Raw genomic sequence first — 25,558 nt, 5'->3', positions numbered from 1 at the left:
CGTCTGACAGCTCAAAGCAGTAGAGGGCACCTCTGAGACCCTCGAAGCATCCATAGAACTCACCTAGACCACATTGCACAGCCTGCAAGCACGGACCACATTTGATTTTTTCAAAGGTTATCATCTCATAAACCTCTTATATGAGATAAAGGCAATTAGCCACGATCCCTGCTATCATCTTACCTTCTGACATGCAGCCGTCACATCTAAACTGCCTATAGGCAATAGTCCTAGGCCAACACTGATTCTTTTCTGCATGTCCTCTTATGTTTCCTGCACTGTTGCAAAGGCATTTTGAATCAACTGGAATCATTCACTTTGGATTTTAAGATCTTCCAAAGCCAAGCATGGAATAAACTACTTTTTAAAGCTATTTTGTATACTAGGGGCTTTATTTGAAAGATGGGAGAGTGACCAAAAAGAGCTCTAATTACTGCGTGTTATTCTAACTCTTGCTTTGGAAATTCCCATGTCCCACTTCAAGTAAGCTTTAAAAATTACTGAGAAGTGTTTATGATAAACTCTCTACGAAATCTGCAGAAATCTTACAAGTTCCAGTAAAGGTCGTATGCATGTAGGCTACGTCCATCTATTTCCTTAAATAAACAGAAACATTCTATGGCCTTCAAGCCAACTGGAAACAGCCCCAAGCTCTTTGATGCTAATTCCTCAAACTATGCTAGGCTATTGTCTGGCATAGGCTGAAATTGTTGTAGAGAATAGGAATTCAATAGTAGAGACACAGCTCTACCATTGAACATAAAGAACATAACATGGCACTGTTTAATCATTATCCCTAGGGATAGGCTCCTGGGAATTACTAATGATGGGTATAAACTGTCTGGACAGAGTGAATCCAGCCAAGAATCTTGGAGGATGCGTGGCCTGTTTAGAGAGAGGAAAAACCAGGAAGTCAGCAGAGGATTTCTTTTGCTTGTCTTGAGTTTTCTGTTAATTCTTTCTTTTGGTTGCAAAATCAACAAACCATGTTTCCTTAGACTGCTTCCTTTTACTTGTTCCTTGTCTGTCACACGTCTTTCCTTCCCATCTCTCTTAGCCTGGACTCATTCACATCTGATTTTTCACTAGCCCCTTATTCAGATGACCACAGCTTTTCCTTCTATGACTTCTTCGACTCCTTCCTTTCCCTAGCACATCTTTTGCAATCCTCCTACTTGGATGCGTATCTTCATCCCCCTCTTTGGGTATGTTTCTGCCTTTGGCCTTTTCCATATCTCTGGATACTTATCTTTCATTTTTGGATAATCTGCCTTTGGCCTTTTCCATATCTCTGGATACTTATCTTTCATGTTTGGATAATCTTTTCTACAAACATAGTATAGCTACTGTGCTGAGGAACCACAGATCTACCTCAAGCTTTTTGACCATACTGAAATCCTGGTGCCTTGTCCACATCCTGGATACAACTCAAGCGTGGCATGGCTAAAATAAAACTTTCACTCTCCATCTAATAACTCGTCCTGTTTCTCAACTACTACTGGTGACACCAACATACAGTCCTTTCTCTAGATTCTCGCATACGAATGGTAATAATTTTTCTCCACAAATAACATATCCCCTACACAACTTGTTTTCTTCATCCAGGGAACTAAAACTCTCAGCTAGACTCTAAACATTATGTCTCAATTTACCAATTTGTGGCAGATCTACAAGCAGAGGCCTGCGAACGGCCAAAAACACAGTGAGCAGAGCACACGGAAACAGGAACGCAGATGTCGATATGGATGGAATGAACAGGAACTGGTCCAATATAAACATGGAACAAGAAAACAGCTTCGCGTGCTTATCTTAGTGGGAACTGAATAAGGCGACTGGGTTACTGATCTGAAATATGCGTTTACTTGCCTAGCAGGTGCATGGAAAGTTTTAGAGCTCAGGTATAAAAGCTGAGGCTTAAGAAGCAATAAAGGATTTCGTGCTTATCACAGCCAGAGTCCGTGCCCTCATACACACCGATCAAAAAATTTTCTCTTGATAAATGTGATCTACACTCCCACACCCATTCAGAGAACTTCAGCAAATATAATTTGTTAAGTCTACTGCTTCAGGTCTATCACATTTTGAATTAATTCCTTGGAACCTCCTTTCCTTTTCACATCAAATAGCTGTCTTTACAGAATCATACCTATAACCCTTCACTCAGTAGTGAAAAGACAACTCCTTTCTGAGCAGCCCATCATTTCAGATGCCATCATCTACTTACTAGATTTTCAAACACCTTTGCACTCCCTTTGTCCTTTGGAGGAATTCCTGGTCAGCATCTGTCCCATTCTTCTCCTTCAACACACTTCTTAAAACTGTTCTTTCCTGATTCAGTAGCACTGACATCTCAGCAACAAGAACCTACTATTTATTATAATGACCAATGTCATTTCATTATTTTCCTTTATTCTTCCAGTCATTTGCTTTATCATTTCTGGTCCTTATTGTAAGCACCGTAGACATTTTTGTATTGTGTCTTTAGAGTGAGCTCCCCAGGGGCTCTACTCCATAATCAGGTTTGGTAAGCACAGACCATAGCTAAGCCAGCCTAATAATTAGCATGAATGCAACTAGGTTTGTACTTGGCTTAAAAAATTCACCTTGGTCTTCCTTATTAAGACTGAACTCTGTATCCTGTGAAATACTGTAACACTGTGATACAGCAGAAGCCGTGATAACCAGTAACATTACAAACATTGTCTTACTTGCTGTAGCTCATGCCTTACATCTTGACTATGAGAAGTCTTGAGCATCCGGGACCTTCTTATAAACATCAAAAGTAGGTGTTGCTAACTTTTAAAAACTAGGCCCTTCACATCCTGATGAGGAGACTTTACAAGTCTTACCAAGTAAAGTGTAACAGGAAACGGCTGATCGTAATCAATTTGATAAAAATAATAGAATCATATAACGGTTTGGGTTGGAAGGGACCCTAAAGACCATCTAGTTCCAACCCCCCTGCCATGGGCAGGGACACCTCCCACTAGACCAGGCTGCTCAAAGCCCCATCCAGCCTGGCCTTGAACACTTCCAGGGATGGGGCAGCCACAACTTCTCTGGGCAGCCTGTTCCAGTGCATCACCACCCTCACAGTAAAGAATTTCTTCCTAATATCTAATCTAAATCTTCCCTCTTTCAATTTAAAACTATTACCCCTCATCCTATCGCTACACTCCCTGATAGTGTTCCTCCTCATCTATCCTTTAAGCACTGGAAGGCTGCTATAAGGTTTCCCCGGAGTCTGCTCTTCTTCAGGCAGAATCAATCATCTCATCTCTTTTGTCAAACAATCTGTCCCCTGGAGTAAGCACTTGCAATCTATGGCAAAAATAATTACTTGGGTTTTGTATAAAACCATGCAGTTAACTTAAAAGTACCTCTCTAATTTAGTAGTTTATGTCATAGGAACAAGCACACCAAAATGCAACATCAATGCAGATGGCATCTTAGTAAGTGTAACGAAGCTCAGGTAGAGATTTACTTTTAAAAAGTTTCTAATTAAAGTTCTTCTCACTCCCGTTTTGTTCCCAGAAGAAGCTGGGGACGACGCCGTTTCAGAGCCGCCTGTAACGAACGCCTGACCCAACCGCCGCCTGCGGCTTTCGCAGCCCGGACTCCTTTCCCTGAACAACACGTGCAATCCGCTAGTGGCCGCCCTTCTCCCCACGGTCCGGGCCCCAGGTCACCGGGCGTCCCCTCAGGCAGGGGCCAGCCCTCAGCCCGGGGACGGTCCGGCCCGGAAATGGCACGCGGCGGCGGCCAACGGCCGCCAACGGCGCCCCACTGCCCACGTGACTTCCTCCGGCGGGCAAGAACAGGCGGGCGCTCCCGCCCGCGGCGTCTATGGCGGAACCGTAGAGCGGCGCGGCGGGAAAGCCCGCCGGGAAAGCCCCTGCTCCCCCCCCGCTCCCTTCCGCCTCCAGGAGGGCGGCGGAACACGGATAACGGCGCACCCTCCCTCCCGGCCGCCTTCCTCCGGGGCAGCTGCGGGTTGGCTGCCGATCCACCCAACCCCAGCTGGGACTGCGCCGCCGACCTCGCGTGGAATGTCCCACCAGTGGCACGGGGGGGAGGAATTAGAAGCCCGCCAGTGCTTGAGCGGGCCCATTCCGAGAGTAAGGCTGGCGGCCCCCCTACAAGGAATGGTTCTTCCCATCACGTGGGCCGGCGGAGGAGGAGCGCTGGCACCTGCCCTCTCTGGTGCGCATGCGCAGTAGCGCTGCGCCCGGCTCACGTGCTCCTCCGCGTCCTGCGCGCGCGGCGGTCATGGCAGCGCTGCTGAGCTCCGCCGGGCGCCTGCGGGCCCTCTGCCCGCGCCTCCTGCCCTTTCTCCGCCCGCCCGCCGCCGCCGCCTCCCCCCGCCCGCCGGCCCCCGCCAGGTGAGACCCCTGCGCCTGCAGGGATGCCCGGCGACCGCCGGTGGCTGGCAGGCCGCTGAGGCGGCGGGGAGCGCGGCGGGGCCGGCTGAGGTGGCGGGTCTCGCGGCCAAGGGTACCGCCGGCTGGGCTGTTGGTCCCTGCTGCGCCGCGCCTCTCCACCCCTCTGGGGCTGCCGGAGGGAGCCATGAGGCCCGGCCCGGCCGCCTCTCGCCGCGTGTGCCTCGGCGGCAGGGTGAGCTCAGGGTCAAAGGCCGCAGGGGAGCCCCGCTTCCCTCCGGCTCCTTCCGCAGCGCCGCTTGGCAGCGGTGTCTCGTTGGGCTCCCAGGAAAACAGCGCTGTCCTTTGCAGAGAGCAAAGGCCTTGTCCTCTAGAGGATACTGCTGTACTGGGGCAGACCGTGCGGAGGGGGAGTCGAGGAGGAGGGCAGAGACCAGGCAGAGATGAGCGGTGATTTGCTGTGGGTAACCACACAGTTAGGATCTGGGCTTTTTTCTCCTTCCCCTCAGATTTCGCTGGCTCTGTTATCAGGAGAAATATCTTAATTGATTTGCCATGGTTATCTCTCTTCCATCACGCAGGTAGGGTGGAAAACTCACCCTACCTGTGTGCATGTCTGTCACTGTTTCAACCACACTACTATGTGGTTGATGCCCTGCAGGAAGTTCAGAGACACAACCCTTAATACGAGTGCATCTTTTTTGTTTTTTTTTTGGGGGGGTGGTGTTTTTTTTTGTTTTGTTTTTTGGTTTTTGGTTTGTTTTTTTTTTTTTATAATAAAAGGATTTTAGTTTTGGGAGAGCTAGTCTTTCTCTCCAGTGGTGGCGCACTGCAGCTCCAGTGCGGGTAGCTGTGAAGGGGATATGATGTTTCTGGTGTGTACAAGCCTTGCCTTACAAACTATTCAGGTAACAGCTAATGTTGCTGTTAGCTCTGAAGATGGGAACTCAGCATTATTATTTGAAAAAAAAGTATCAGCTTGTAGCTTTAATTGCTATTAGTGACTAAGCTTAAAATTAATCTCTCACTAAATATCCAAATGATGCTATAAACAAGTTTTTGCATGAAATTTGAGAATATGAAAGCATTAAACATACACATTGAGTTTTATGTGCGGAAAGAACAACTTAGGCTACCAGAGGGAGAAAGTTCTTCTGCCCTCGGTTGCTTGTGCCTTGTTACGGCTCTGGTGGTCCCTCTAATGTAACTTAATTCCTGGTAGAAAACCAGAACAATTTTCTGTCATTATAGAGAGATAAATTTGTTCAGCAGAGGACTTGGTGGGTGCCTTCAGGAGAAGGGATGGGAACAGATAAGAGCAATAGAGAACTGCTAGAGGGAATTCTCACCACCAAAATAAGGATGTTGATACCTGCACCAGCTTTAGTGCTTTTCAAACCTATTGTGAACTGATTTTATTTGGCAGCCTGATCAAAATCTTACCTAAAAAAGAATATAGTTTTCTGCTGGTTTTAGTGGTTGAAGTGTAACAGTTTGTTAAATGCTAAAGTTGGTATGAGGATGGAGTTAGACCTGTCTGGGATGGACCAGAAAGACATCTGCAGTATGGTCAGCAACAGAACCACAGGTTTAGTTAGCTGCAAATCATGAGTAAACTTTTCTACTTAGTGGTAATTCAGCTGGTTTTTGTTTTCCTTGACTGGAAGTTTAATTTCCTATACTGGTTTGTTGCAAGAAGTAACATTCACTGAAATTCACATATGACTTGATGAAGGACTAACAGTGCTTTTTTCCCTAGAACTGTGTTTCTGGAAAGAACTTGGAAAGTGCTTTTTGCATGGTAATTTGGCTCTAACAGCTGGGTATTGGGTTTTTGGTGTTTTTTTTTTTATTTCCCACACACACACACACAAATGATACTTTTTTCTTGCACAAAATTATACTCTTTTATATTTTCAAGTATAAATGGGGTCATATGTGGGATAGTTTAGTGATCATGCTGAAAACTCTCATTCTCAGGCTACATTTAGTTAATCATGTGAGCAAGGTGCTTGGTAGAACCCACTCACAGGAAACAGCAGTGGTATTTATTTCGTAGCTTTTAGGTTTTGGTCTAAACTGTGGCTTATATTGGAGTAAGGCTGAGCAGCACACCTAGATTTGTGCATTCTTTCTGTCCAGAAATTTCATTTCTAAGATAATTTTTCCTAGAAATCTTTGTCTTACCATCACTTTACTGTATGGGATTAGGCATCCTACTGCACAAGTGATGCTCTAGGAGCAAAGTGTAAAGCAAAGGTAACATTTATCAATGAAAATTGCAAATATCAGCATATGATTTCATTTCGTTTTTTGCCTTAAGTAACTATTAATTGTTATTTTTTTATACTTATGCCTTAATTTCTGGAAATGGACCTCTTTTTAAGAACTAGAATGATATATGGACAACATTTAGACTTGCTGTACTTGCTGTTCAGGTCTCAAGATGGTATTTTGAGTGTGAAATACAGTCCACTGCAGTAAATTCCAGAGAATATTGATAAAGTTCTAATTGGAATACTGGGGAAACCTCCCCCACAGTTTTAGGAGTAAATAAGTAACAAGGAATAATCCAGCATTTCACAAGAGAACTGCTACATGTTTATATGTGCTTGGTACAGTTGCTTTAGCAATAAAGTTGCAAATCTGCACTTTCTTTAGAGATGCGAAACAGTAACCGCTCACATTCAAGCAGGCATTTTTATCAAAGCATCATATTGCTCTGATTTTTCCAGGAAAGTCCTAACTACCATTGCCAAGCTGTAGAGTACGCAAATGATGATTGGACTATTTGTGTAGTTTTAGACTCTCAGGATATGTTGCTTTTCTGCTCAGAGACAGTATGATATGCACTGCACAGAGAAGCAGCTCTTCATGCAAATAAGGCTTCAAATTATGTGTCAGTACTTTGAAGTGCATCTGCATCTGTGGTGGAGTGACAGCTTTGACCACAGTTGGACAGAGTGGGTATGCTAGATTAAGATAGTCTCCCTGCAATGACCGGTGATTCCTGTTGCTCTGCTGCGTGTTGCCACCCATAGTTGAGCACCAATGGAATATACTGTGGGAGTGGTTCCCATTTAATTTTGTGTCGATTTAACCTAAACTTCTGAAAATGGATTAGGACAGTAGATGGAGATCCGATTGCATTGGGTGGTTGAGGAGCATTTCATAGCAAAAGCCTCAGATTAGATCTAAGTCAATTTGCTATTTCACTTGTCTACCTTTAGTATGAAATGTGGAATATACTGAACTATATGTCATAACTCTTATGCCATGCAATTATAACAAGATAAGAAAGCTATGACAGACCAATACAACAAACTTCAGATCTACAACAGCAAACTTAAGCACTGTGCTGATTTATTTGGTACAAATTATTTACTGGAACCTTGTTCATGGAAGTTTCACTAAGGGAAGACATGCTTAAATTTGCTGCTGCTAGCTGACTGTCAAGAATGCTGTAACAAACCTCTCAATTGATGAGCGTTCAGAGTAGATTTTGAATTAACATCAGAATATCTTTTGGGGACTTTATTCTACATGCTCTAGGTGATTATGTTATGGTTTGGTGTTATAGCTTGCTGCTGTATTTGGAGGAAGGGTATTGCCTCCATTCTTCCCACACTGACCGCCCTCCCATTCCTGGCCAGCTTGTCCTGCTCTAAATCACAGTGTTACTTGTCTGATTTCATTTGCTGGACTGCAAGGAAAAATTTTTCTGACAAATTGACAGGTTTTGTTGAATCAGTTAAGGATCTGATAAACTTCAGAAAGGTGGGACCACTGGCAAAAGAAGGGGGAACCCTGCATGATGACTGTGATGTTAGATCAATGTAGCTGTATTGCTGAATTGCACTTTTAGGTGTGCGAGTGCTAGGATACTCATCCTGAAGTCGATACCCTATCTGTCCTCAGAGAAAAGGAGAGCAATTAGGCTCCTAAGGTATGGATCATAACAGTATAGCTGAGGAGGAAAATCAAGTGGAATCTCTACATGCAAGTCTTGCAAGGTGCCTTTGTATTTGTTGTAACTTCTTCAGTTTGAGATTCTCATCTGTAAGTTTAAATGTCAGGTTTTGGGACTGCGGAGCGCAGAGCATCTCCCCAAACAGCAAATTGTGCAGTAGTGGAATCTTCTGCTTTTACTAAGATCTGTGTTCTATTCAGAGGAGTGATTGCTGGTGAAGCTGGTAAGAGGTTGCCATGTGCAATGCTTTTCAAGTTGTCCTTGTAAACACTGGTGACTTTTGATATGTCGTGGTGTGTTTGTGTGAGATTGAAGCATGTTGGTGAGATGGGAGGGAGAATAACCTTTTAAAGAATCTCGTTTAAGGTCTGGGGGGATTTGATTTGAGCTTTGGGTAAGCCATAAGTTAAAAAACAAAACGATTTATGCTTTAATACATGGTACATTGTTGGTTTTGGTGTTTTGTTTTTTTTTTTTTGTTTGGTTGGTTTTTTTGTTTAATTATCTGCAAACAAGTAGCTTTTGGCTATTCACTGTTGTACTCAGCAATGCATCACCAGTGGACAAAAATGTAGAACTGAGTGCTTAATTACTTTATGTTAGCAAAACAATAGGCTTTAAATGCAGAAGAGGTATTCAGTAGACTTCCTTTTGTTAATATTGAAGCAAAACTCTGTTGTAGTAAAGTTTCACAAGCTGGGCTGTTGTTGTAGTTGTATGCGTTTTATTCTTGGACATAAAATGTCTAGAGACTTGCTAAGAAATAGCAGAAAGCAAAGTTTTCCTACTTTGCTTCTTGCAATCATGTAGGCAAAGTTTTTTTGATATCCTCCAAGAAACTTAAGGTTTCTCATTCTACATGAAAAAACATAATATTTTCTGTCTTGTAGGGTCCTACTGTGTCTCATTGAAACAAGGATACAAGGCCTGAATATTGTGGCCTTTTTTGTATGTGACTGTAGCTAAGTCAGGGGAGATACTGTTTAGCAGTCATGTGAATTATGCTGGGATCTCAGGTGGTATATTTGGTCATATATTTAGTAAATTTGACTAATGTTGAGTCTGTAGTAGTTTTATGTACAGTAATGAATTTTAACTGTTAAGTTTACCATTATTCTACTGTGAGCATGGCTAGTATTTTGAAAACTACTTCATACACCTTTTGCCTATTTAGTTTAGAAAGAACAAAATATTCAGTACTTTTCTTAGAAAAAGCACAGCGACTACCTTATTGTAGCTCTGCTACAATGTCTGTATGGTGGCTTTGTAATTCTTCTTTTTAATATCTAGAATTGATCAAGTTTTGCAGAAAGTAAACTTGGTGCTGCTGCCAGGCAGAGCACTGGAACCGCCTACTTTTTAAGTTTTGGGAAAGATGAGGCATTTTTTACTCAGGCTGGTGTGTAAGATTTGTTCCTTTAGGAAATTGAAGGCACTACCTTTAGTCTGCTCTAGAAGTATGGAAAACGTGGAAGTACATTACTACAGTATTGGGATTCTCACTAAATACTTGTGAATATAAAAGAATTTTACTAATTGGCTTGGTATAAATTTCCCCATGCACACTTCATCTCTGCCTAAGTTTTTTTACAAGTTTATTTTCAAGCACTTTCCAAATGTTTTTAAGATAAATTGGAGGTGAAAAGTTACTGCTAAGTGGTGACTGGTTGTGTGTTGGGATTACAAGTGTATAGTTTGTTACCTTTCCTGTGTAGGCAAGGTCTACAGTTTTAATCCTCACAATTGTAGAGGCAAAGCTGAAAATGGTGTAAAGGTACAATTATGTAAAGGCTCAAGTATCTCAAGGCTACTTCTAATCTTGTGATTGTGGGAGTAGGAGAGTTCACTTTATGGGGCTTAATATATCCTTTTGAGCTTCTCTGTGTAGGTACAAAGAAACACAGTTCTGAAGCATAGTAAGGAGAAATTTCACATATTAGGCAAGAATCAGATTGCCAATGCAAACAGATCTGAAGTTTATTGTGCGGCTTCACATGCTTGCAACTGTAATATTTCACTTGGAGAAAAATCTTAAAGTGCTGTTTAAAAGTAATTGATGAAAGTAAATACTTGGCACTCATTACGGCCCTTGAAGAAGTATCATGCATTTTGCTGTGTAGCATAGCATTTAATTCTGAACAAAGTTAATTAAAATAATTGAAAACGTATGGTTACATCATAAGACTATATAACATGTAGCACCGAGGCAAGGTCAGAAATGCCAAGGTCATGCATGATAGATTTTTTTTTTCCCCCTTCCTAATCTTACTTTATAAGTTTCCGAATGAGAAAGTTTGACTGTCAACGTATCCTGTTCTAATATTTTGTAACAATTAATATTAGAACAATTAATATTACCAGTGTGATGCCTGATGGATTAAGTACAGTTGCTTCTCTACTTGGAGAGTAGGATCGGATAGATGAGTCTTTTGAGTCTTTTAAACTTGTTTGTTTGTGAGTAAACACACCATGACAAACAGCATAAGTCTCTCTGTATTTTATCTGTGTCGCTTTTCTTAGGAGTTGACGAATCAAAGCTTTCTTTTTTGCTGTGTCATGTTTCATGTTTAGCGGTGGCTCATTTTCAGTACTTTTTCAGTTGTACTGTTGTCTAGCACTTGGTTTTGGTCCAAAATGTACAACTTCCTTTGGTCTGTATTGAATTTCATTTTGGTTGATTTTGGATCATTACATCAAGTAACCAAGATGACTCTGAAGTCTGAGGCCCTCCTTCCAATAGTTTGCCACTATTATGGTGTCATCTACAAATTTCATAAGTTTATTAGACTCTTCTGTTATTCAGATTGTTAATGAAATTATTGAATGGACATGCATCATACCAGTCTTTTCACAGCTGGGTCATGAGGTAGTATAATTTAGAATCCCACAAAATATATTCCAAATTTTGCAACAAACCCTTAACATCTCATTTTAATACTTTTTTTTAACAATACTGCACCCATATTTTTGTAACTAAAAGTACATTGTATCCTCTTGTTTTGCTTATGAGATTGTCAGGTAACATGGTGCCAAAAGCCTGAACATCAGTCCGTATTTTTTATTGATTACGCTTCTGCTTTTCCCAAAACTTTCATGAATTTTTGAAGGTAATTCCAAAGGAGTGGAGATTGAGTAAGGTCCATTAATATGTCTTAAATATAGCATATCTTAATGTTTCCATAAATTACTTAGATCATTCTTCCCTATTCTCACCTACACCATCATGTCCTTCTTAAAATTTAGTCACGGTAAAATGGTTAAAATTTACACAGTAGGGTTGCAATTAAATTTTTTGAAAGGTAAACAGTGTATGAGCTGTAATTTTTTAATTTTATTTAATTTTATTTTCCAAAATCATCTTTCTTAGAAGCCTTTCTTGCTGCCTTTTTATGTGACTCCCTAATTGAAATCGTTAACGTAGCCTTGATTTTTATCCTTGGGGTTTTTTTTATTCCCCTTAATTGTGTGTTCTTTTTCAACTTCTAAAAATCAAAGAGGAATCACACAAGGTTGTTGAAGATTCCTGATGCATGGATAACTGCTTCATTTTGTTAGCTTCTTTTTTTGTTTCATGGGGAGGTTGTGCCATTAATATCAATTTTCAGTAAGTATGTCGTCTGTTGCATTCTTCTGTCCTTCACTTGATTGCCTGAAATCAAACCTGATAATGTGGACCCTTTAATTTGTGAAGTTTGCATTTTTTGGAAGCTATCTTCCTGGTCTGCTCAATCTTTACTCTTTTAGAATAGTGAGCTATTCCCATATTTTTTTTTTTCATTTTCTCCGAAGTTTTGTGTTCTTAGTTGATTTGTAGTGCCAAGAGCCAAATTCAAGACAGTAGATGCCTGCAGCTTCATTCAGCTTTTTTAACAGTTATTTTTAACAAATTCCTACTATGGGATTGGCTTAGCATTACACAGTGCCTTAAATCATGATAAAAGTGTAATTTATTCAAATGCTGAAAGCCTACAGATTATAAGGTACACCTGAGTCTAATACTAGACATTATATTTCAGATTGATAATGGTCATTTAGATGGATGCCAGTAGAAGTTTAAGAGTTCCTCAGGTGGTTTTATACTCTCATGCTGTTTTCTCCTGTCTCTAAAACTGCAGCCAGACTCCCCTGTTGCCATTCCTTAAAATGTCTTTAATCAGTATAAATTAACAGAAATAACCAGTACCATATTTGATAACAGTGGGGGTGGTGTGTAAATAAAAATGTCAAATTCTGCTGATCTTTCAGAACGTTAAGTTAGTGTATAAAAATAACACTAAATATAAGAGTATAATATTTTACACTGTGCAACCATAGCAATTGATATAGTATAATATTCTAAACTTACGTTATGAACAGCATCATGCTAAACACTAAGCAGGGAGAGTTTAGTAACAAATGAAACTTTAGAGTCCTCTCATGCGGTTAACCAGCATATTTTGAGCATGCATATACCATTTTTTTTTCCACCAGTTTTTTTTTTTTCCTTCATGCTTAATCTGATGGAGCTATACAAGTGCTTTAAAATGTTTGTAACTTTTAACACATGGTGAATCTTACAAAGATGGCTTTGTTGAAACAGTGTAGACTTAAGAATTGTCGATATCAATTAGTTTATGAAGTATGCTATGTGGCATAAGATATAATTCAATAATTTGCAAAATACTATAAAGCAATAGCAAATTTTTATAGAAAAAAAAATATTCAATTTTCATCTGAAGCACAGGACTTTTTTCCACTTGTGCTTTGATTGTTAATGGAAATGAAAGTATAAATTTCTGTGTTACAAAGACACTGTGTCCTGTGTTGCTGCTTGACTCCAAAGCATTTTTTTCCAACCGGACTTGAAGTATTCTGAAAAGCTTTCAAGAAGCTTTTTTAATGAGTATGTAAGAGTAGATGGCAGTTTTCTTTTTATATATATATCTTTAAGAAAAAATAGATAAACTTGCAATCATTACAGTTTTATTATTACAGCTATGCAGTGGCTAGCTCATAGTTGAATATTGATATTTATGTGTTATTAAAGAGTTTATCTAAGTTGTAGACATTTCATTTGGTTGTTACACCCAAGAGGACATAAGATTTCATATCTTACTGTTATTCTTGCCTTGCACTACTGAATTTGGTGTAATGATTTCTGTTTTAGGAAAGTATGTACCCTGTCTCTAATTAAATTATGAGGTAGGAGAAGAGGAAAAGGAAGGAAGGAAAGAATCAGGGAAAATGACACCCTTGGAAATACTTCTAGTGAGAGATGGCATTACTGGTAACAAAAAAAGAGTTTAATAATGTTAATCTGATGAGCTATTTACCACCAAAAGTGGTGTTTCAGTTTCTTCTTTTTCTTCCCAGTTCCTCTGATTTTAGTCCTCTGTTCTGACTCCGTTGCTTTTTCCTGGTTCATTCTGGTGTTTTTTTGGACACAGTGAGCTGTTTCCACTCTAATCTGATGGACTAGTAATTGTTGGGTTTTTTTTTTTTCAGAAGTGGCTGAATTGGTATTGTGCTGGCTTAGTGAGTTAAATAAGCTCACAGAAGGATCTGAATAAAGTGAGAGCTAGCCCAAAGGAATCAGTGGGAACTTGCATCTAGAAGGAGATGAAACTGAGGCTGAAGGAGGGGATATCTCCTTTTCTGCAGTCTCTTTTACCTTCTCCAATTCTTTCTTCTTTGTCCTTTCTGTAGCCAAATAAAATGCAGATAATTTGGTAGCCTCTGGAAAATTCTTCAGGAGGAAACTTGAGGAGATTTGGCAGTGTAAAATTTGCCTGCTTGACAAAGATAATGCTAAACGGTAGTGATGTTCCTCATTACTAAAGGATTTTGTTTTTTTTAATGTCTTCAAAAACTAAACAGATGTACTAAACTGTTTTTGCAGCTCCATTAGGAAAGAGAATCTGCTTCAGGCCGATTTTTATTTTAAGAATTTTACTCCTAGAATTTACAGCCTGCTCAGTTATCAAATCAGGATTTCAAACAGCAAGGAAAAAGGTGGTCTTTGGGCTACTTCCTACTCATAAGAGGCAACCAGATGGTGAACCAACAGTCTGGGTTTTTTTCCACTATATCTGATTTGTACCCGCTGATGCTCTTTATGTCATTTAGCAGCTCGCAGCCAGTGTTGCTGGAACACTGAATTGCCAGCAAGCTTTTTATCCTCCACTGGACTCCTTCTGCTGGGGCCTTAAACTGGCACTGGTTGGTGAGAAACCACCTAGCAATGGAGATAAGCACCTGTGAAATAGCTCCAGGAGTGGGAAATCATTTTGTAGAGAATGCCAGCACTCCTCACTTTTAGGTTACCATTTCCAAAAACATGAAGCCATTACTACATAGGACTCCTGGAGCATCTGTAACAGCAGGGAGTACAAGAACTATTTTTTATTTTTTTTTTAAACTAGTCTGGAGACCTTACAGAAATTTAGCTGAAGAGCTGGCTAGAGAGTCCAAGACAAGGGAGGGCAATTTCAGAAGTTGCTGAATCTTTTTTGCCGTCCAGTCTGTGTTACTTCCTTTGTATAGGATTCTGGAGGAGGATAGTCTGATTTATTTTATACAGTTGTAAGGACGATTGAGAACAGACTTTCAAAAGTGCTTGTATATAATGATAATTTGTCCTGCACAGGCTGTTCACAATTCCACTGTGGCACAGATACCATGTTCATACTCTTATGCACACCAACTTGTGTTTTGTTTTGTTTTTTTTTTTTCTTTCTTATGTTTCTTGTCGTTGTCGTACTTTGTTTTGAGAAAATTAATCTGGTCTTGATGTTTGATTTACATCACAGGATGACTGCTTTGTGTTCGTCAATGTAAATTCTGAAGAACAGGGAATGATCCCATTGTTCTTTAGGCTATTTGATACATTTGTCTCAAACACTGGCCTCTGCATTAGTTTGTGTATTTTTGTTGAAAAAAAAAAAAAAAGGTATGATTTGTTGCCTTCACTTGCTGTCTTCTGGAAGAGATGTCTCTAACTATTCTTGGAAGTATGTGAGAGCTTTTTTCAGAACCTGTAATGGGACAATAGACTTCTATACTTGGATGACTTCAACATTTTTAATTTTTTGGGAGTAGTATTTGAACCATTTAACTCATTAAGTGATTCTAACTGAAGATCTCAGAAAAAGTTGTCGCTGTGAGAAAATGTACATGACTATATCTTTTTAAGTAGAAAGACACTGAAATGAATCACCTGCATTTGTTTATATCAATATGGCATGTTTTAAGAAACTGTTCATCAGCAAGAAATAGAGTGCATAATCCTTTTGACATTGTGTGACGAGTGTAGTTGCAAAATGATTCACAGAAGTATAATCTCTTTTTTTTGTTTGTTTGTTTGTTTTTATTTAAGCAGAAATGTGTACCAAATAAGGTTCCTTACAGTTGCACCTCAACAGGAGGGAAGTGTTAAAGAAGAGCCAATTTCAGAAATTCAAAACAGGCGGACCTTGCAGTTTGACTGGGCATTAAATAAACTGGATAACTCTGTCAGAAAAACTGGCCGCATCACTAAAACCCTTCTACTGAAAATCTTCCATGAAATATGCAAAACAGGTAAGTTGCTTCCAATTAAAACAAAACAAAAGCAAAATTTAAAGCTGCAATATAAAGATTCATCAAATCAAGGAAATTAATTGAAAGAGTTCTGATTTATATTTTGTCTTTGGATATTGTTTAATCTGCTGCATATATTGAACAGACTTCAAATGTTTTAGAGATGTTATTTTGCTTTAAAAGCACACATTTACTTTTCCAGGTATTTATGTCTTTGGGAATTTCTAACTCTTGTAAAAATGCAGGGTGCTTTTAAGAAATCTTACAATGTCATCTTGCTTATTGTGGATTTTTATCTGGTAATGTTACACCTTCCTCATATAACTGTACTGTGAACTCAGAATGGGGATCATGCTGTCTTTAAGAGGCCATTTGTTTTAAGAGCTATACAGGGAAACGTGAAGGTGAACCCCAAGTTTCCCCATTCCTTGGTAGCTGTAGCTATTCAGGACAAGAAAGCTTTATTTTTTTTGAATAAAACAAAAATAAACAGCTGAGGCATTGTTCATTTTTACAGATTCAATAACCCTTTGGCTAAAAATAGCCAGACTATATTAATATTTTGCAAACCATGTACCACAATTGATGATGTTTGGTATGAGTTATGATGAGTCAATGGAGATATTTGATAAATATTAGCAGTAGTACTTAGTATATTTAGCAATGACAGAATGTATTGTTTTGTTTTAGTTTTAAAGTGCTGTGTGTTGCTCTGGACTGTTACTGGCTTGTATACTTGGGATTGTGCTTTTAAAAGTTTTGTGGTTCACTGTTTAAAAGCTGAGTCTTCAATTCCTGCTCTCTTTCTGTTGAACTTCTTAGTTTTTTCTTTTTGCTTGTGATATCCTTTCTGGCTCTGACCGCTTTTTCTTTTTTAGGTATAAACTTATAATTAATGAGCGTGGGTTGGCAAGAATTTTATGTTTCGAAGCTTATTTGCAAATCACAGTTCTTCATGATCTTTGACTAGTTACACAGTTTTTTAGGAAGGCATATTAACAAAAAGATTAGTTGGTTATAGTGGTTTCCTTTGGCTGTGTAAGTATATTTCTTTTTAAAAAAAGCATGGAACTTCACAGGAGATTTAACTAGGATGCTATCAAAATAAATGACAGATATTTCCATATGAAAAATTCAGTCCTTTTTTTATCAATAAAGTTGAAAACTAATTTAGTAGGTGTGGGACGTTAGTTACTGTTGGCTTCTTAAACAGGTTTGCCTGTGTTTGTATTGTTCTTCCATTTCTAATTACAACACGAAAAATGCCCAAAGAAGATGCTTGCTGTAGATCTCTTGTCCTGAATTTTTCCATACTCCTACTGTCAAACCTTTTCCTGTTTCTTTTGCCTTTCAAGATACGCAGTCATTAGTATAACACTGGCATTGTGAAACTGGAGATGTGTTGGCATTTTTCTTGCATGAACAAATTGCATGCAGGGATTTAAAAGTTAGTCAAATACGACTTCTCTCACTACTCCATTAGGTTTTCACAAGTTGAAAGCCCCATTTGCAGTTTGTACCTGGCCCCTCTCAATGTGTTAACTTATTTATCTTTTCTCATTATTGCTTATTTTTTTCCCCACTACTGCCTGTGTTTCTTCCCAGATGGGTTTACTCTGTTTAAGTAACTTTTCTGCTGTAGATTGTACCCATGAAACATAGTTTACAATAGTTAACATGGTATCCTAGATTTGCTGGTCCTTTTTGGTACCTCAAGATCTAAATCTAGATGGTATATAGCTTTCTGCTCTTGAGGTTTTTTTTACTTTATTTTGCCATTATTTTATAGCTGTGTAGCTGTTTCTACGGCTCTGTATAAATAAAAAAATACACTTAGAGTGATCATCAGCAGCTGGAGATATCTTTACTGGCAACAGCTTCTGCCTCTTACGCTGGGCTGTACACGACTTTGGAGTGTTATCATGATGATTTGCAGTAACTTACAAAGCATTCGTGATGTTTTAGACTTCAGGTCATTTTGGTAGTCTGAATCTTTCAAGTCTGCATGTATGTCTGAGATGGAAAACCTTACGGATTTTTTTTCATCGTTTATGTTGTATGTCAACATTTATCTTGCTCCTCGTTAGGTGAAATTACTTCTGAAGTATAACTTTCTCTGCAATAGGAAAGAGACAGCATTTTTTGCCCTTTTTTTTTTTCCTTTACAGTATGTGGCTTTCTAAAGGAACTCTTCTTTTTATTAGAAATGGCTGGTGTGCATATAAAGATTTGATTGAAAAAAATTTTATGTCTCCAGCTTATTGGGTGATCTGTGATAGATTCTGCAGCTCTGCTTTACTTTGCCTCAGGAGTAGTAGTGAAGTGCAAGACAAGCAGATGAGTTCATAGGTAGTTTTTTGACATCCTGGGGCTGGTGCAGAAGTCAGAAGGCAGACATCCTTACAGTTTCCTACACTATTCTCCAGATGTAAATTATCTCATTTATTTTATACTGAGCGTGGGCAGAAGTGGAAATAGAAATTTAAATGTGGAATGTCTCTAAATACCAGTTTTGGAATAGTATGGAATTGGTATGAAGTATTTCGCTGTTACAGAAATTTACCAGAAAGGTATGTCAATGTTAGGATGAAACGATCTATGAATCTTGGATTGTGAAATTTAAAGTACCAAATCATCTGAGTTTAGTATTTTTTTTTTGTACTTTTAAAAATTTCGGCTCAGCTGAGCTCATTATTGTACTAAATTACATGCTTTATCATGAATCTTTTTCATGATAGCATATAATGATGTCATTGTTTAATCATTTGGGTATCCTGTTCAGTAAAAATCTTCAGTCTTGGAGGAGATTCTATTCTATACAAAATGCTTAAATATTTCAGTGAGTCAGTCTCGAATCTTTTTTCTAATATTAAATGCATGATTATTTATAAAGAAATTTGTGATTCTGTTCCACTTCCAGGGTGTCCAGGGAGTAATCAGACCTTGCTTTTGTTGCGAAGTTGTGGTGCTCTTTTACCAGAGGTATTGTCACCTGAAAGAACAGAATTAGCCCATATGATATGGGACAAGATGAAAGAACTGGGTAGGTTGGTTTTGTTAGTCCCTCTTGCAAGAACAGTTGTGTGCTTCAGTTACTTTCTTCATAATAGAAGACTGAATGTATTTTACTAGTGTTTAAACGTTAACTTATAATAGCAAATACTCATTACCAAATAAACTCTAGGTTTTATTATTCAGGTGAGAGACCCATTTCCTATTCTGGGAGTTATACTGACATCTAGGGGTGTTCATAATAAATCTAAAGATTTTTTTTTTTGTAAGATGCTTAAATTGCACTTGTGCTTGATTTTGATTATTGTAAAAATGTATTTTACTTTTCTGTTAGATGTTACCTGATACCTGGTGGGCTGAGTATTCCTAGTGCTACCAGCTATTTCATCAGATGATTTATTTTTTATATTTTAAGTTGGTTGTTTATCTATAGATGTTGCATAGGTGAACTGCTTCTTGATAGTAATATTGCTGAATCTGTAAAATAAATACAGCTGTAGAGACTGTGGAGTACCATGCACATAAGCATTGATGTTACTATGCTCTTGTTATGTTTTAGCCTTTCATAAACAGGTGTGTGCTGTTAAATAGATGTCTGATATTTCAAAGGTGGATAAAAGGAAGCAGTTTGATTTTACATAAATTTCATACAGAATAAAATTGATATGTAATTAATTACCTGAGAAAGCTATAAAACCATGTTGAATTTAGAGAATATACATTCATTGACTGTGGTTCAAATATTTCCTTAGGTGCTGTGTATGATACAAGCCATTATAATGCTTTACTTAAAGTCTACCTTCAGAACGAGCATAAATTTTCTCCGACGGAATTCTTGGCCAGAATGGAGGAAGCTAATGTGCAGCCCAATCGAGTAGGTACCCTTTTATGATATCTTAATTCTTAATAATAGTGCCTATTTATTTGATGGAAATCATTAACTTCCCCTTTTTTGTTTTCCGTAGGTTACATACCAACGGTTGATTGCTGCATATTGCAATGAGGGGGACATTGAAGGAGCGAGGTATTCTTTTGCATTTATGTTCAAGAGGATTTCTACAAAATCTGTTTCTCATATTCCCTACCATTAATGTTAAAAGTGATTTCAATGTAATTCTTATAAACTGAGCAAAGCGAAGAGGGGGTTTAAGTAAATTTTAACAAAGCAATGAAGAGCAGTTTCTTAGAGACAGCTGGAACCTACAAAGCAAAATAAAAATAAGTGATAGACCAGTGTGTTCAAATCAAATCGTATTCAAGTTGCTCAGAAAATACTTGTTTTGTCATTTCTAGAGACAGTGCGAAAAAGTGTGAGGTTATGAAGGCGTACTGCCTACGTAAGAAAATGGCTACTGGGAAAGGCATTTGAGAACAAAGTGGACTAAGGAGCAAATAGTAGTAATTCTGGTTTTTGTTGTTGTCTTGTTAGTCAGGACTTGCTGGATATCTGTCTAACACTTAAATTTTAGCAAGGTTAAGTTGCAACAGTGTGATTGCTGGGTGTGAGAAATAAGTAAAAGGAAGATAAAAATAAAAAAACCCAGCCCCACCCTTGTGTCTGCGTATTTCAAAGTGACAAACACAATTCATATGAAAATATGAAAACGACCAAATTATGAGCATATTATGTAAAAGTAATTGCTCAGTGACATCAGGGTTTCATTTTGTTTGATACAGTACTTGTCCAGCAGAGCAGCAATAGCTCAGTAATTTATCTTTTCAAAGGAAAAAAATATCTAATCATTCATTGTCTTGTATTTTACAGTAAGATTCTTGGATTTATGAAGAGCAAAGATCTCCCAATCACTGAGGCAGTATTCAGTAGCCTTGTGAAAGGTCATGCAAGATCGGGGTAATGTTTAATACCTTTTTTCTTTTGTTTTATTTTACTTTTACTACAATATAAAGTGGTACTGTACAGAAAAATTACATGCTGCAGAATAGTGTGATGGTTTTGAATAACAATGTATAGAAGACTGCCTTTTTATACATTTTTGAAGCAAAACAGGGCTTTAACAAAGGAAGTAGATTTTTCTTGTGTCTAAAAATCTTGAATTTCAAGATAAATTACTGTACTTTTGTACTGTTTGAAAAACAAATTTGCTGCACTTAGTTTTGAACTTTTTCAACTGTTAAAGTTTAAAGAGTATTCTAGTAACGCAATGATTAGAAGATTTGCACTTTCACCTTTCAGGATTTGCTTAGTTGAAATAAGTTTCTGTATGCTTCTTGCAGTCTTTCTTTCCAATTCTGATTAATGAAGAAATGTGGAAGTCACAATAAATGTTATTATGATTAAATCTACTGAGAGTCTTTCTTTTGAATTCTTTTAGAGATATGAAGAGCGCAGAAAATATCCTTTCAGTGATGAGGATGGCTGGTGTTGAGCCAGGTCCAGACACCTATTTATCACTGCTGAATGTGTATGCTGAAAAGGGTGATGCTGATAGCATCAAAAAGGTATTGCAAGTTTGAGTTTAAGTACAACTCGTTTGATCTTTTGTTCAGTGTAACTTTGGAATGCATTCTATCCATGCAGGAGGAATAATACGGAATTTTGTGACTTGTTTCCTCCTAGTCCACAGCAATTAAACAAATTTTTCTTTTTGCATCTGAATAGCTGCTTAACTGAAAGCAGTCTCATACTTTATGAAAAATACTTGTCTTTTGATATTTGCCTTTAACTCTGAGAAGATATATTTGCCACTGAATTATTTAATAATTCAGGGGTTTTTTTTAGAGACAAATAGTGCATATGAGATATTTATTTATAAAAATAAATAAACAGTAAATGTTGATTATCCTCCTCCCATTGAGCCATTCTTTGGCCTCCATTGAAGCCACAGAGTATTTCCAGTAAAACTGATTTTTTTTTTTTTGAGAGTTCGTACCAACAACTTAAGTATTCCTGAAGTGTGGATATGATAATGTTGCCTTACAGCCATTTGTGGAGCTGATGTCTTTTTCAAGTATTCTCTCTTCTTTTTAAATCAAAGAAGTATTTGGAAAGGAATGAGAAAAGAAAGTTGGTTTGAGTTTAAGTAGTATCAGATGCAGAGGACCAAATCAAGGAAGAGGATGTGGGAGACATAATATTGTTCTGTGACTTACAAATTAAACAGATCTACATCAACCAACCTTCTTCCAAGCACAGACAAAAATTTTGATTAATCATTCTTCCCTTTTCAAAGTAATCTCTTTTGAAAGTCATCTCACATATTAGAGAGAAACTATCTTATTATACCCTTTTATCTCTTCCTTTTTCTTTTTACAGTCTATAGGTGTTGAGGTCCTCTCTTTAGATCTTTGGTATTCTCTCTACCATATTTGATATATCTAAGCCCATTGTTTTTAAAAAAGGAAAAACACACAGCTTTTTGTGGTACATTTATTTATTTTTATTTTAATGTATCCTGGTTTGAGTTACTTTGGAGTTTATTAAAGTTAAATTTATTCTGGTTAACAGACTCTAGAAGAGGTTGAAAAGACTGAAGGGTACCTTATGGATAGGATTCTGATGCAGGTGATTTTTAGCCTTGCCAAGGCTGGATATCCTCAGTACATTGAAGATATTAAAGAACGCATAAGATTTGACAGGGAATTAATTCCAGGTATGTCCTTCCTTACTACAGCAGTGTTTTGCTACTCAGGGTGGAGAGGGAAAGCATTTTCATTCATGTTTTTGCAACAATAACTAATGTTAGCAAAAATAGGTAATTTTGTACTTTTCTATTGAATACTTAGGGGAAAATAATATTTTTGCCACTTGCTTGTGGATTCATTTGTTCTGCGTTAGATCACATTTTATAAAATTTGAATATAAACCAGTTTTAATCATTTACATACAAAAATTAATCTATTGATTTTTTTAACTTCTAAAATTCATTAAGATTTTATAGGAAACCTAAGTGTGGAGTCCTTTCTTCAGATAACGCTGTTGTAATTTCTGTTGTGACGCTGTTTGTGAATATCATAAAAAGGGAGACTAAACACTGAATGTAGTTTTGTTTTTTTTTTATCTGCAGTTAGAGTCACTTTTGGATCCCAGTATGCGTAATCTGATTGATAGCTGTTAATTATACTTAATCCATTTTTTTCTCTTTTGACGTGTGTAGAAATGTGTATCCTCCTGTCATGCTACAGTGGTGATGCTTCTGTAATTTTTCGCATGGTCTTTTTATGGGAAAAGTGAATTTCATTGATAAATATAAATAATTCTGAAAAAGGTAGTCTCAAATTCTATTGATTAATCGTGTTTAAAAGTATGCTAATGATACTTGTAAAACATGTTTGCTTTCCTAGCTTTTACTAATTTTAGTCATTTGCTGCGAAAATAGTTATATGCACTTTTCAGTTTTGTTGTTCTTTGTTTTTCAATTGCTAGATGCAATGAACCTGTGTTTGACTCTGATAACTCATGGCTTCGAAGATATAAGTTTCCGTATTTTGAAGTCTTTTAATCATTTATCACGTGATAATACGGACCAGGGTAGCTTCTTCTTGCAACATTGTGTAAATAGAGATATGGTAAGCACAATAGAAATACTTTTTTCTTAATATACTAGTAACAGTATATTTTAGTTTAATGCAACTGTGAAGATGGAAAATGGTATTTTTTTTGAATGGTTCTTAAAGAATAGAAGAAGGATTTTAATATTTCATATCAAATTGCATAGTAAATTGAAATTCACAAAGGAATTGTTTGGCATGTGTAATATCCATTTCCTAAACATTAGAAGAATTTGACATTCTTAAGAATTTGACATTCTTAACAATTTGAGAAATTGAAAAATATATTAAATTTTAAAATTCTTTGCAGCCTATGGACAAGCTGAAGCAATTTTGTAGTGAGTTAAAAGAAGCAAAAATGCACTCGGCACCGTTACCGTTTATTTTGCGTTGCGCTTTGGAGGCCAACAAATCAGGTACTCTGCTGATTTAATTATTTTACATATGCTTATTTAAAGTACTTGGTCACTGTTTAATTATCTTGTGAATGTTTTCAGCCTTGGCCATTGATGTGATGAAGATGATGAAAGAGGAAGGCTTGCCACTCAGACCTCACTATTCTTGGCCGCTGCTAGTTGGGTTCCAGAAAGAGAAGAATCTTAAAGGTTAGTTGTCTGATAAATGCTCCTCTAGCTTTATTGCAAACCTAGAGCACAAATCTTTATTAAAACATTGCTATGAGATTCAGCAGACTCTTGAAAGTGAACAAAGACCTTGCTGTGTGTCTTAGTTTGTTGCAAACAATTTTTCCTTCAGGAAGACTTTTTTTAAAGCCTCCTTTCTTACTTTATCATGGTACAGTTCTACAAATGTGAAGTCTACCTTTGCATAGAAAGATGTGTGAGAGTGTTTAATTGTCTTTTTAACTCTTCACATTCTTTCTGCCCTCCACTGGCTCTTTTTGCTGCTCGTTACCTTTTACAGAGTTTACTCTTGAAGAAACTGAAATCTGAGAGGCGTTTAAGAGTAAGGTTAAGTTACAGTGGCTCTCTTGGACTGCAGACCCAATCCTTTTTTCAAGCCAACTTCTTATCTACCTGATAAGCCAAATGTTAGTTTCGTTACAATAATAAAAACTGCAGGAGAACTTACATTGCCGAATGTGTGAGCCTGACCTGACAGCATACTGATTGAAGGACAGAAATGCTCAATCTTTGGGATCCTTAAGTAGGTTTAAGCATTTAGCATACTTTCCCCTGTTACACATGGGGATGTCTACAGGATATGAATAAGAATTGAACAAATATTAAATTTTAGAGTACAGTATCTAATTCTTTGGTTTGCGTTATTGGTAATTCAGAAAGAATGGTATTGTAAAAAGATGCTTTTAACAGAAGTACTTCCCCCTTGGGGAAACAAAAAACTGTCTTTTTCATCTTATCTCACAGTATAATGTGCTTTAGAATGAGATGCAGAGTTGTTAGTGTGACACTGGGTGACAAACAAAATGCACAAACAAAAAAAAAGTGCTTTTAGCAGACTCTTCATATCGCAATTTTATCTTAAATATACAGTCGCATTCCAGTTTGGAAGAAATGCTGAAACAAGTATTCCCTAATTGTTTCTGGCTATAAAAATGTCTCAAGTCTTTTTCAAAAAGCCTTTGTGAAAACAATATTCAGTTTTTATTAACTCTTTAGGCTCTGTTCCTGCTAGACAACTTCCCAAGTTTATCTTCTCCCAGGTTTTGAAATGCTTGAAAGTTCTATGATATTTTAAAAGTCTGGCAACCTTGTTTTAGTTGGGTCCTTTGTGACTTGCTTGAAGTACAAAGTTGCCAAAAATAAGTACATTGAAATCAGTGTCATATTTCTGTATGTGGGTGCTGCTTACTGAAAAACTATGCTTTCTGTTACTCTGGGCAAAATTTCACCTCACTAAGATGAGTATAAGAGATGTAGAAAGTATCTTTAGATTTAGATTTAACTCCCCAAACTGAACCAATATGTGACTGACCATTGAGAGAAACTTAAGTTTTCGTATCTGCTTTGGTCTTCGGCAAGATCAGAGGTTTGGACTCCTACCGTAGAAATCAACCAAGCTTTGGCTAGTAGTTCCTTCTGGAAGTGATGTAAGCAAATTGAGGAGAAAACCGATGGAGCCCTCAATTCTGGCTTTCTTTGCCATTTTC

General features: G+C 37.8%; 1 protein-coding gene across 2 annotated transcripts in view; it reads left to right on the top strand.

Annotated features, from left to right (window-relative positions):
- Positions 1-4,208: 4,208 nt before the first annotated feature.
- LRPPRC (leucine rich pentatricopeptide repeat containing) overlaps positions 4,209-25,558 on the top strand; it is a 93,033-nt gene continuing 71,683 nt past the window's right edge. The window contains exons 1-11 of one of the 2 annotated variants that reach the window (XM_074579590.1): positions 4,209-4,382; positions 15,707-15,906; positions 18,827-18,949; positions 19,671-19,792; positions 19,884-19,942; positions 20,684-20,770; positions 21,252-21,378; positions 22,385-22,529; positions 23,303-23,445; positions 23,738-23,843; positions 23,925-24,032. In XM_074579590.1, coding sequence (XP_074435691.1) covers positions 4,210-4,382; positions 15,707-15,906; positions 18,827-18,949; positions 19,671-19,792; positions 19,884-19,942; positions 20,684-20,770; positions 21,252-21,378; positions 22,385-22,529; positions 23,303-23,445; positions 23,738-23,843; positions 23,925-24,032 — 1,393 coding nt within the window. In that variant the 5' untranslated portion in view covers position 4,209. Of the gene's footprint in view, positions 4,383-15,703; positions 15,907-18,826; positions 18,950-19,670; positions 19,793-19,883; positions 19,943-20,683; positions 20,771-21,251; positions 21,379-22,384; positions 22,530-23,302; positions 23,446-23,737; positions 23,844-23,924; positions 24,033-25,558 lie in introns of both variants that reach the window. The other variant, XM_074579591.1, reaches the window with a different exon arrangement.

This window comes from Larus michahellis, chromosome 3, assembly GCF_964199755.1.
Source record: "Larus michahellis chromosome 3, bLarMic1.1, whole genome shotgun sequence".
Classification (NCBI taxonomy): Eukaryota; Metazoa; Chordata; class Aves; order Charadriiformes; family Laridae; genus Larus; species Larus michahellis.
Note: the sequence above shows the minus strand (reverse complement) of the source record. Positions and strands in the feature narration are given on the sequence as shown.